General features: G+C 37.6%; 1 protein-coding gene across 2 annotated transcripts in view; it reads right to left on the bottom strand.

Moving 5' to 3' along the window:
• The window catches only part of LOC121320577 (nucleoside diphosphate kinase 7-like), a 62,201-nt gene that overhangs the window by 33,165 nt on the left and 16,268 nt on the right, over window positions 1–12,768 (bottom strand). For both annotated transcript variants that reach the window (XM_041259028.1, XM_041259029.1), the window contains exons 7-8: window positions 12,016–12,118; window positions 1,462–1,526 (exon numbers count right to left, since the gene is read on the bottom strand). In XM_041259028.1, coding sequence (XP_041114962.1) covers window positions 1,462–1,526; window positions 12,016–12,118 — 168 coding nt within the window. The remainder of the gene's footprint in view (window positions 1–1,461; window positions 1,527–12,015; window positions 12,119–12,768) is intronic.

Raw genomic sequence — 12,768 nt, 5'->3', positions numbered from 1 at the left:
ATTTAACCTCACACTTAGTACAGTCTCACTACTGTCAAACTCATAATTAAAATGCAATTCTAAAAAAAAGCATAAAAATGTTTTTTAAAAATGCAACCAATGACTAAATGTAACTGTTTTTTACCTTAGTTTGCTGGTATTTTATAGACACAGTTTAGACACCAAATAATCTATAGCCAAGACACCTCTTCATATCATTACTAGTTCAGGTACTTGTCAAACTCCAGAAAAGGCATCATATCTACATGTTGGATGGAGAATTAAGATAGCAAAATTTTAGCAAAATTTAAACCTCTCAGACACTTCTAAATTTCCCCTATAATATCAGCAATACTGTAGACTACAACTGCCAGGCGACATGACAGAAGCGAGTCAATGCATGGGATACATTTTAAGTGACAGTTGTTTAATGTATCCAAATAGGATTGCCTTTTATCCTGTCATGCATTTGGATGGGATTAGAGGTAGTGTGCAGCTGTGTCCAGGTAAGCTTATGTAATAATGGGATAGTATGGGACAACAGTTAAGTAGTACAGTACTCGCTGCCTAAGAGAACACCCCTCGGGAAGCAAGCGAAGTGTTCTTATAGCAGAAGTGGTCTCTAAAACGGAGTTAGCCACCAAACACAATATGAATCAATAAAATAAACAAATACATATGTATAACTTGTAATGACACACATGCATCAACATATGAAATTAACTGATTAAGCAAAAGCAAAACAATAGTCAAGTGTACGTTAATAAACTATAGTAATAAAGTAACAGAAAAAACTAACTTAATAAAACTAAAGCAAAACAACAAGGTCAAAAAAGCTTAAATGTCTATGTATTATGAAATTTGCTGGCAGGTGTGTTCACAATGGCAGAGGCAAAAATATTGTCAGTTACTTAGGGTTAACTTAACGTTAACAAACTGTCAAACTAAATTAACACAGCACCCCTACGCACATTACAAAATGCAGCAGCAATATACAAGTATTATTTAACAGAATGATGAAGCAACTCACCAGAACAGGAAACACCAAATTGCTCATTGACTTGTGTCCGATTCAGGTTTTTTTTCAAGAGCTCGAACAATTTACAACTTTGCATAGCAAGAGAAACAGCAGCGTAATTTGTTGTTTGTTTACATGCCATTTTGCAGTGATGAGGTGCGCGCGTGGCAATCAGAATAGAAAATAATTCAATGATATAACAGCGGCTCTGGAAAGACTTAATAAACCAATCAGTGTCCCGCAAGAGACATTAGCAAAGACAAGTCGCTTTTTTACAAAACAGTACTGTATCCATTATGAAAAAATCGCTATCGGTAAAAAGCAGGTGTTCTTTTAAGCAAGGTTCCTTTTCCTTTAGCCGGAGCATTTACAATGGGGAAAAATCACTTTGACCACAAGGGTGTTCCCTTAGGCAAATAGTTCTCTTAGGAGGTGTTCCTATACACGGAGACTAATGTACTTACCATCTGCAAAGCTGATATTTTAAATCCGGCATCACTGATTGCATTAAAAATCTTGCCAGTGAGCCCTGTGAATACAAAAGAACCACATTAACCAAAACATGCCTTCACATAGCAAGCAGGCGATTGTTATACGAAGAAACAATAAATAAATAATTGCTGTTATATTTTAAAAGGAACACTTATTTTGCAAACCTTTTATTTACCAGTTTTACACTTTTTATGATCACATTTTAGTTTTATGTTTAGGGGTTGTCACAAACAGGCTGTAGTGGATGATGTCAGACCAGACCAGGAACCAACATAGAACAGACAGAGAGACGTGGAGTTTTGATGAAGCTGAGCGCTTGCTTGCGCTCAGCAATTAAAGATTTAAACAAACAGAAAATAAAAGGTTGCAAGACAAACAAAACACAGGACATGGCACTTTAGCCAAAATAAATATATAAACAAAACAGACTACACAGACAAACATGCGAGTTAAATTAATTTACTTTACGTTTTTACTTTCTCCTCTCCCTGTTCTCCACTCACCGAACACACAACCCGAAGTGAGTGAAAATATGCTGCTTTTATGCAACTGTACCAAGACTCGATTGCTAATCAATAATTCAGTTGGAGTTTCGGTACAACTGCATGTGAATTAATACAGTGCAATTCCCTGTGCTCACATATTATTACATTTTACCTGCATGTGAAGTGCTGTGCAATCCTCGAGCCTAAATACAAATATACACTTTAAACACTTGTGCGCATATCTCCCATATTACAACCCGTGTACCAATGACTACACACCAACATTAACACACAACACGCAACGTACAACACAGAAAAACACACAGGGGCGAGGCAACAGGGGTATTTCGATTGTCAATAATGGTCACCACCATTTTTCTCCCTTGCAATTGATGACAATTTAGTTAGGCAACAAAACAACCCAAGCTTCCTTGTCAGTCCGTGGTATTGTACATTTGTGTTGCCATTTTTAGAATGTGAAACCAAGACTACTTTGGTCCCACTGTATTAACCTATTTATATCACAAGTGGTATAACAGGGATTAATTTCAATGTGTCTCTGTTTACATTCCAATCGAGTAGTGTATTACTGAAATTCAGGACAAAGATGTCCTTTGGTAATTCAGACAATACTGCCACCAATACGTGTTCTGTAACAATTTTAACATTTCTGAAACAATTTTAATATCTACTGTTTTGATTTGGACTCCGATTTCCTTGAGAAACGTGCTTACTGAAGAAATTACAGCTAAGATCTGCCTGTGCCAAACTTATCCGAACAGGCTGTAGCTCCTTGACTAACACCAGTAATGGCAGTAAACAACAGAGAGGCTGCAAACCGACAGAATGAGCTCAAGGTTCTATCTATAAAGACAGTTGCGAAGAGGCCTTCAACAGGGTTCAAAAGCATAGTCTGTTGAAAATGAAAGTAAAGATCTGCCAGGTAAAATAATCCCCCAAGTAACTGATTTCATATAAAGAAATTACAAATGATATTGTTATTTATTTAAAAAAATATGCGTGTAGTAAAAATAGAATACCGAATGATCTTTCGTGGTATATGGTTTTTATTCGCATCAGGAGGATACATAAACAAATAAATATGTCCTTACATAAACCATTCGCATACATCCTCTATATACACTACTGTATACTGACCTATGTATTACATAGAGTACTGGAAGTGGACTCTATCTGGATTATAGTCCAATGTGGAATAAGGTTTAATGATTTGGCCTATTGATTTGATAAGTGAAACAATGCTTTTACAAAGTAGCTTCTCAGAAAACAATACTACAGCTATTGAGACTTCACGCGAGCCAGGGCTAGAGTGAGGTCATTACTTGGAGAGGTAGTTTGAGGAGTGGCCTCAGGGGACAGGATAGGAACGAGGTTCACGACCGGCGGGAGCCTGAGAGAGAGCGGCCTCGAAGGCAGGCTGTTCAGCAGCCTCGAGAACCAGAAAACACACAAGATAGATTGGCTTGGCGGAGCCCACGACAGACTCTGTGGAGCGGCAGTTGTGTAGGAGTCATAGGCTCTTGCACTGAAGAACCTGGAAAAGGAATGATAGAATAGGGAGCTGGAAATAGAGCCTAGTCTCAACTTGAGGAAGATAATGAGCAGGAGCTTCTAAAGGATAGAGTGTGTGGCTGGTGGTCCCCTCGGACTCATGCGGTGAGAAAACCTCTCCCTCGGCGGATACATGGATGCTGGCGGCCTTAGAGGTCAGGGAAGTGAGCCTCACTTACCCCCAAAGGTTGGACCCCCGGCTCCCCGCATAACCCCACACCCGTGGGACAAACAATAGTTCACATGTCAATGCATAACATTTATGAAAGGAGGAAAAAAGACATACTAGACAAACAAGGGTGGATTAGTTTTATTTATTTTTTTGGACAAAAGAATGGGTAGAATGAAATTATGTGTTTACCTGCCACACAGTGGAGAAGAACACACCCCCCACCTCACATTAGGGAGGAAAACCTCTGGTGGACCTGGCTGATCAGCTAGCCCCCACTCCAGACATGCTAACGATTTTTTGGTGTGCTGCAGCTATATCGGAAACAGGTGTGCGCCTGTATGATTCTACTGCTGAGGAGGACCAGGGTCCTAGGCTCTTAATTAGATGCTGATTGATGTTGGGTTGCTGAGATGGCTGCTCCAATTCTAAAGGAGTGAGGAGTGTAGAACTGAGGAGAAAGGCCTGCTTTGGAGACGAGTGAGGAAAGATCAGTTGAGAACCAATCTCTTGTAACTACTGTACGGGAGAAGCTGGTGAACAGTGGATCGATCCGTTATGTTTTGTTATTTGTATTCAGAGTTAAATAGAAAATAGGAGAAGATTGACAGGTAAAGCAGGGTGGAGCCCTGGATCTCGTCCCCCGCTATCACATAATTAATAAAAAAACAAAACAACAACTACATGAACATAATTTGGATCTTTCATTTAAGATCATGTAATCAAAGAAACTACAAAATGATCTCACAAAAGTCTACCAGAAACCATAATAGTAGTACAGTATTTCATGTTAGATTTTGAAATGTCACATCTTTCAATTTGTGTACATGGAAAACTACAAAGCGGCATGTAATTCAATGTGTTAACGTAACATTACTTACTTATTCAGCAGGTTTCAATCAACTTTATCAAGCAAAATGTGTTAATTCTACAGGGCGATGCAAACTTTTGGCCCTAGCGCTATAACACTTCATCCCCTCACAAGGCAGCACTTCTAAAATTAAGTAGAATTAAAGGCAACAATTAATTAGATCAATGTTTAATTCTCACTTACAGTACTCAACACAGGAGTGGAGCACTATAAAAAAAAATGTTTAAAAAGAGTAATGCAATACTAAATCTGAAATTCTGGAGACAAACCTTACTATGTTTCTTGCTCATCATCAAGTTACCAGGCAGAACACATGACAGATAACCTCTCAGCAATTTTTAATTAGGTGAAGAGATGAGCTTCTTATGTAAACCAGCTCCTCCTACACTGCTCTACTAAGTGTGTACTGTATTCATTTATTTTTACAATATTTTTAGGGCTTCTGATTTGGTTTTAACTGATAAACCCTGAAAAAACACAACCCACCCCCCCCAAAAAAAAATAGAAGAAATCTGTGTATTTCCAATAAACATAGGAAAATAACTAATGAAATTCACATGAACTTCACCAATTTCCCATTACAGTTAGCTGTGCAACGTCCAACTTCCCTACCATTGACTTGCTCTGAATACTTTAAACCCACCCCAGCTGAGAAGCAAATTCCTGCACTTGTACTGGAGACAATATTACAATTTAATAAGGAAGGACTTGCTGAAGGGGTTTAAAGCTATATTACTGTTATAGGGAAGATTTACACACTTGTGGAATTTAAAACAGAAATACAAATTGTGGTGACATTTTTAAAAATGCCTAGACACAAAAAAAAAACACAGAAGAATATGCCTGTGACCATAAGGATTTCATTGTTTGTACTGTCAAGTTATTATACATACTGTGCCAGGAAAAAACATCCAAGAATTTTGGAAAGTAACCGAAAACAATAATCTCACACAGTATATAAAAAGCTGAAGCCTGTATAAAAAAAAAAAGATTTCAGGACATCTACATAAAACTCAAAAATAGGTACAAAAAATTGAATGAATAAATAAATAAACAAACACAGAAAAATTAAACTGACACCGAAAAACAGAAGCCCTACATATTTTAGGCATATTTTTAAATAATCCCCTTTAACTCTCCCTGAGAAAAAACACACTCTCAGTCTCTGTGATTATGTGTTTATGTGTACTAGACATACTGGGAACTACTGTGAAGCATTATGCACATATTCAAATAAGTTTTCTAAGATGCTATGGCAACATCAGGTTCAGGCAATGTCTGATGTCTCCAGAGCCCCAGACCTAGACTGTTGTTTTGCCGTCTATATTACACCATAGCCCTTTTCACCTCTGAAACCTACGCCCTCACATCATACAATTCAGCAAAGCTGTACCAGCATTGTCACTGACAATGCCTGCTTAGTTTGACAAGAAAATTATTCTTGATAGGTAACATGTGAAATGGTGCTGTTTCAGTTTTCAGTTTTGCTTACAAACCAACCTGTTTTATTATTATGGCCCTATGGTTAACTAAAATTAAAACCTTACCTAAAGTAAAAAAATACAAAATTACAAACCACTAAATTGAAGCAGCTGGAATACTATATTAGTTTTTGATTCCCCATTGTCCAGGGCGAGGTACTCTTGATATATGATGCTTCAAAATATTTTTTAATCTACAAGTGGCTTTATAGACACATTAAATAACAAATCTATGTTTTAAATCAGTTAGCATGCAAACCATCCCACTGAGACTATCCATCATACTTCTGCTAGGCAAAGCTGAACAAGACAACTCAGGGATAGACACAGACTTACTCTCAAACAGTCATGGCAATACACAAACCTTGTCAAATTTACAATATTTATGATGCTTTCTTTTAACTACATTCTTCTGGTGTCAGACATGAAGACATCTCAGTTAATGTGGATAAAGACTGTCTAGAAGTTTTTGCATTTCCAAATCCTTCTCGTACAAATCCACCTAGAAATCAGCAGGAAGTGAGGCTCAAATTACAAAAGAGACTGCAGGTGCAATGACAATATAATAAGCATGTGCCCTAATCTTAGCCTGGATTAGTCTGAAAACTACTTAAGCTACATGCATAAGAAAATGAAAGTTAAGATTTATAATGCCAGCTGTAATTGTACACTCCAGGAACACCGAGTTACATTGTGGTAACGAGCAGCACTATTCCTGGCTATTGCTGAGATAGTGCAAAGCCTCCAGACGTTTTTTGGCAACAATAGCAATAAAGGTTTATTGAAATAAAAAAAATAAAAAAGTTATTAAATACAATATAACAAAACCTAATTGTTGTCCATGTTGCATCCTGTGCAAGTATGCACCTAAATCACACCACAAGCATTTGGGAGTAGAATCGGAAAGAATGACAAAAAAAAAAAAGATATATGATGACATCGTGATGTCACAACATACACTCCTGATTAGGCAGGTTTTGAGGAAGAAGTGGCCGGACTCTTGTAAAAGTAGTTGGCAACCCTGCCTTTGTTGTGTATGATTGAGGTGGTGTTAGAGAAAGTGTAGATAGCAGTTTAGGTTTGGCACATTTTTTCACAGAAAATATATTTTTTCAATTATCTTTTTTTGTAATCTCTGTATTACATCATTTTTCTTGCTTTATAATTTCATATAGATTTCATTTCATTTGTTTATGTTACCAAGTAAATTATCTACCACTGGACTCCCCCTAACATCATTCAGTCAGAAATACCTGCTCAGAAATACCTGGCAAGCATTGGGACAATCTTTGGCAACATTCTAGGGAGCGCAAGTGGGTGCCCACAAATGCTATTGAAATGAAAAAGCTTATCTCTTCTAATGGGACTAGGGGATAAACCTAGAAAGCATTTATACTGGTCCACCAACCTAATCCATGCTGCTCCAATTTTCCCTTCCACAATTGAGCCTGGACAGATTCCAGATATTGTTACTATTTTTTTTTTTTTTTTTTAACATTACAGTGACAATGCTATGGCTCTCCCGAGGGACGATCCTCAGTTTGACAGGTCAAACTATATCTGTGGAGGAGTTCCTCCTGCTGTTCAAGGGGAGGATTCTCTTTAAGCAGTATATTCTCATGAAGTGTGCCCGTTACTACAGGATTAAACTGTAGAAACTCTGTGAGAGTTCCATTGAGTACACTCATCGGTTCACAGTGTACACAGGGAAGGACACTCACACAGGCCAAAGTGTGTCCTGGACTACAATAAATACATGGGAGGCATGGACAGGTCAGACCAGATGCTGGAGCCGTACAATGCTGCAAGGCAGACCATGGAATGTATAAGAAGCTTGCCATGTACACGGATGAGATTTCTTTGCACAGTGCCTATGTAGTGAACCCAAGTACGGCACCAGAGAATCACCTCGCATTTCTGGATTTTCAGACCTCTGTGGTCTCCAGCCTTGTGTTTGGTACACAAGAAATATCAGAGCCTGAAAGAGCAGAACCAGTAGCAAGGTTTACCGAACAGCATTTCATTCAAATGCTACCACTTTCTGGGAGAAAAGACATGCCACAAAACAGGTGCCATGTATGTTCCTGCAAGGGCATACAGAGAGATACACGGTACTACTGTCCACGCTGTCCCTCTCAGGCAGGCCTCTGTTTGGAGGAGTGTGTTGAAAAGATACCACACAGTAAATGAGTACTGGAAGGGCTAAATAAACCCCAGAACAAACCACCATGACACATGCTGTACCAGTACCTGACCAAAGGCAGTAAAAATCACTTGCTTTTATGTCATACAACAACATTTCCTTGGGCTCCTGAAAGATTATGGGTAACAAACCACTGCAGGGAGATGTTATGTTAGCCATTTCTAAACTCTTTATTTTGTGTAGATTCAAACAATGTATACTTATGCCAGGGTATCTCATTCTTTGGTGGCATACTAGGCACATGAAATTAGGTGGGTGATATACACCATAGGCTACATACTTCGAAGTGGAAAAGTCAAAATGGCCTGGGGTCAGATGAAACCACATAAAACCCCCAAAACCAATCGAAAGATGGACATACAGTCAAAGGCAAATCCAGCAGCCCCAAAGTTTCTAAAATCTTACATAGACAAAGCGAAGGAGATGTGTTACATTTTATTGGACAAACTAAACAATAATTAATCACAAGCTTTCAAGATCTCAAAGGTTTCTTCTTCAGATGACCAAAAAGCCTAAAAAACATAGCACCAATGAAAAATTCAAAGTATGACAAAAAATACATATAGTATGCCTGGGGTATCTAAAACAGAACATATGGTAATTCTGGTGGAAAACAGCCGACTCCCAAAATCACAAAATTCTAGTAGCACAGAGCGTCCACAAGGGGCTCAGCAGAGAAGGGGAGCTGTATTATGAAATGCTTTTTGAAAGCAGTGAAGGCCACACACTAGTAAGGTCTAAAATCAAAAGGTCATTAAGTTTATAGGTGGTACTGCAGATCACATCTGTACAGTGTGTGTGTAGAAATTCAACTTAGTTGGGCCATCATAGGTTAATGATTTGCTCTGCCACTCCTGATCTGTAAAAGCATCCCTGTAAAAAATTAAGCAATTTGGAGGCGTGTTTGCTACAAACCACTCTGTTTAGTGTCCATCTTTGAGCATACTGTAAATCAGAATACAGCTCTTTCAAATGTCAGCTCTGTTTAATGGGATGTCTATAGAAGGACTCACATATAGCTACATACAGAGAACAGTGGGTAAGTGTCACACCAAAGCTGTTTAGTCATAAACATTTTTTAATTATTCATAGCTCTGTGTGAAGTGAGAATGTGAGCGAGAGAGTGCAAAATACTGCTAAATATATATTTGCCAAGTAAGCTCTGTTTATTTATATAATCAGTTTCCTGGAACCTTTCCTGCATTCAAAAAGATAAGCAAAATGCATCTTGGGTCATGCTTCGATTATTCCTCCATTACACCTTCATCTGTCCTCTACCCTCTCCAAACCTGCCAGACACACACACTCTCTCAGTTGCACCACGTGTCACGTGCCTTTGATCACTGTGTCATGTTCCCACTGCAGGTACCACTGTTGCTAGGATATGGTGTTCCTGCTGCCTAGCAACAGCTGTTTCTTTATTCCTGTCAGGAGTTCATCGGCGATCAAGGCAACCACGATTTTCAAATGCATTGTGACTGCATAAAAAGAGGAAATCTGTAAATGAACTACAGTAACTTAAGTGAATCTATTATAATAAAGGACTTTGGTCTAGGGTGGAGAGTTTACAGTATGTTCAAGACTTCAAGGTTAGCACTCAGGTTCTCTGCTGCCTTATAGATTTTATGATGCTGATAATTAGAACTACAGTGCACTCCATTTATAAAAATTACTGATATAAGAATAAACTGCATACAGGGATCAACCACTGGGACCAAATCATTCCTAAACTAGGCACCCTCACAAGACAATTGCTTCTCAAGTATACTGTAGTAAAATAGAATTCTGCAGCCTTAAGTAAACATAATCGTGATCATATAACAAGCTGCTTACCCACAAGGACTTGTTTTGATGTAATGTCCTCAGTGACTGAGCACCATTGACATTTGTATACTGTATTTAAACTGCTGATGCATGGAGGCATGCTTTTGCTAATTGTAATCATCAACTACCACATTTTTTGTCAGATAACCCATTTTCTGCTATTTCAAATAACTAGGAAGGCATGGCAGAAGCAGAACAGCACCCCTCTAATAAATTATATTCACACATACAGGACACCCCACCAGTTAATAGATATGGCCAGGGAGAAGGCATGTTCTATACAGCACAAACTTGACAGGTAGCAATAACAAGTTAAAGGACAGTACAGTTGGCACCTCACATAATAATGGTCAATGTTAAGTGCAGTTGTGGTAATTTTGAGCAGCAGTACACATGATATGACCGTGCCTCTAGGACGCAAATTAGGGGCCAAACATACCATCCTGATCTCCATGGCCCATAGTCCCTATCTACCAAGTTTTATTGCTCTTGGCACAATCTGGGATATGAACTTAAAAAAAAAAAACATTTGATTATGTGTGCTTCAAAAGGCACTGGTTTGTAACTTGGCATAATTCCAAATAAGTCCATTATTAGCATTATAAATAGAAGCTTAAGAATAAATGATTACCAAGGCTACAAAATGCTGCTGACATTAGTTTGATCCTGTTGCAGGCTGCTCTGTCTACACCTTATCCTTTCTCTTGCAAGAAAGTCAAATACGGATCCAGCTTAAAATGTACACTATTATTCATTCTGTAGCAACTGGAGAACAATCAAACAAACTGAGGTTTATCAGCATTTTAATAAAAATCTCCTCAGCACCAGTAATGGTTCACATAATACAGCTTAAAATACACATGTTATTAAAGAGAAGTTCAAGAAAAAAAACGAAACTAAGCATGTCTGACCTTTATACTTGCTTATATTTCAATTGCAGAAAATGCTATTTTCATGTCTGATTACTAGGACACTAACTCAGAATATCTGTAGACGGCTTCTGTGATCATTCTGTACCAGATTGCTCAATACATTTCACAGGTCACCTTGCATATCGACAAGGTAAATGTGCACAGAGCACTCTTATTCTTTGAAATAAGATACAGTGCAATAATGCTGAAGCATGAAATGATATCTTCACATATTCATAAAAAAAAAAAAACAGAAAAAACGCCAGGAAAATCTCTATGCATCTTTTTAAAAGAATATCTGTGCTGACGTCAAAATGTTTATTTTTTTATTTAAAATAATAATAATAATAATAATAATAATAATAATAATAATAATAATAATAATAATAATAATAATAATGCTACAAGCTACACTTCTTTGGCAATTTCATATGGTTTGTCAACTTAAGCACTGTTAGACCTATTCCAAGATCTTGACACAGTACTAATAATATGTATATGGTTGCCACAACCATTTGAACTACCGATATCTCATAAGCCATTTCAGATGAAGACTTCATGTACTACTAAATCTGTCAGTATGATTACAGGATGAGATATACAATTCAAACTTTGTAGTTCAATTGTGGGCATTGTACACAGAACATTAACCCTTTTGTGGCAGTGGTTTTACAAAACCATTTGAGGTTGTGACTTCATATTTGCAAACTGTAAACATTACACGCTCAATGTGTTGGTGACCTTGACGCTGACCTCTGATTTAATGTGGCTGTCATAATTAAATGATATGACAGGGTTTCTGGGGTAAAGATATAGCTACATGTTCCTGTCTTGATACTGTATTATGTACACAGCTTTTTTCTATGAATCTCTCTGTCAACTTGTACTACAACCTCTGACATGCTTAAGGGGGTACAGTAGGATTTATGTTACATGAAGTCCATCATATCAAACTAGTAAATCAGTAAGTGCACATTAACCAAGTCGATAAATGTTGAAGTACTACATACCTTCTGCAATTGCATGAGGCTTAATAAGGCAACAAGTGCAGTCAGTATACTTTGCAGTATTAGACGGGCCACGACCAGTTGATGGGAAGAAAAACTCCAGCTCCTACACAAAAAACAAGAAAAAGAAACTATATGTTACCGTTAAAAACCTGAAATGGTAGGCCCGATACATAAAGCTCTTAGTATTTTCATTAATAAAATACAATTTTATATCGGTTTACACTGTATTGCTAGAACAGTTTAATGGATAGCAATCTTTATTTTGTAAAAAAAAAAAGGATAGATTTATGTAAGCTTTAAGCATTAAAACAACTGAAGAGGCAGACTACATGTTTTTATTTACCTTTCATCATAATATACCCTCCAAAAAAAGAAATGAATAGCAGATATTTGTTCTTCAATTGCTTAAAAATTGTAAAACAAACGTGATCAAAAGAATTGTATAAAATGCATTTTGTCAAGATCGAAAAAGCACGATGTACACCAAAACAGGTGAATATTTACAAAATGAACACCATTTGCTTAAGACTTGTAATATTCACATGCACTCACTGCAGATTTATACGCCTACAACATCTCCAGTACCAGGAATGTGTAGAATATCTGACCAGACTGTCATAAACCGCCTAAGGGAGGCAGGTATCCGAGCAAGAAGGCCAGTTAGAGAAGCGATTCTTATGCTGCGAACATTGTCAACTATGACTTCAGTGGTGTCATAATTAGAGTATGGCCCATACAAAGATGGAGAAACGT

This window comes from Polyodon spathula, chromosome 9 (genome assembly GCF_017654505.1).
Source record: "Polyodon spathula isolate WHYD16114869_AA chromosome 9, ASM1765450v1, whole genome shotgun sequence".
Taxonomy (NCBI): Eukaryota; Metazoa; Chordata; class Actinopteri; order Acipenseriformes; family Polyodontidae; genus Polyodon; species Polyodon spathula.
This window is presented reverse-complemented; position numbering and strand designations above follow the sequence as displayed.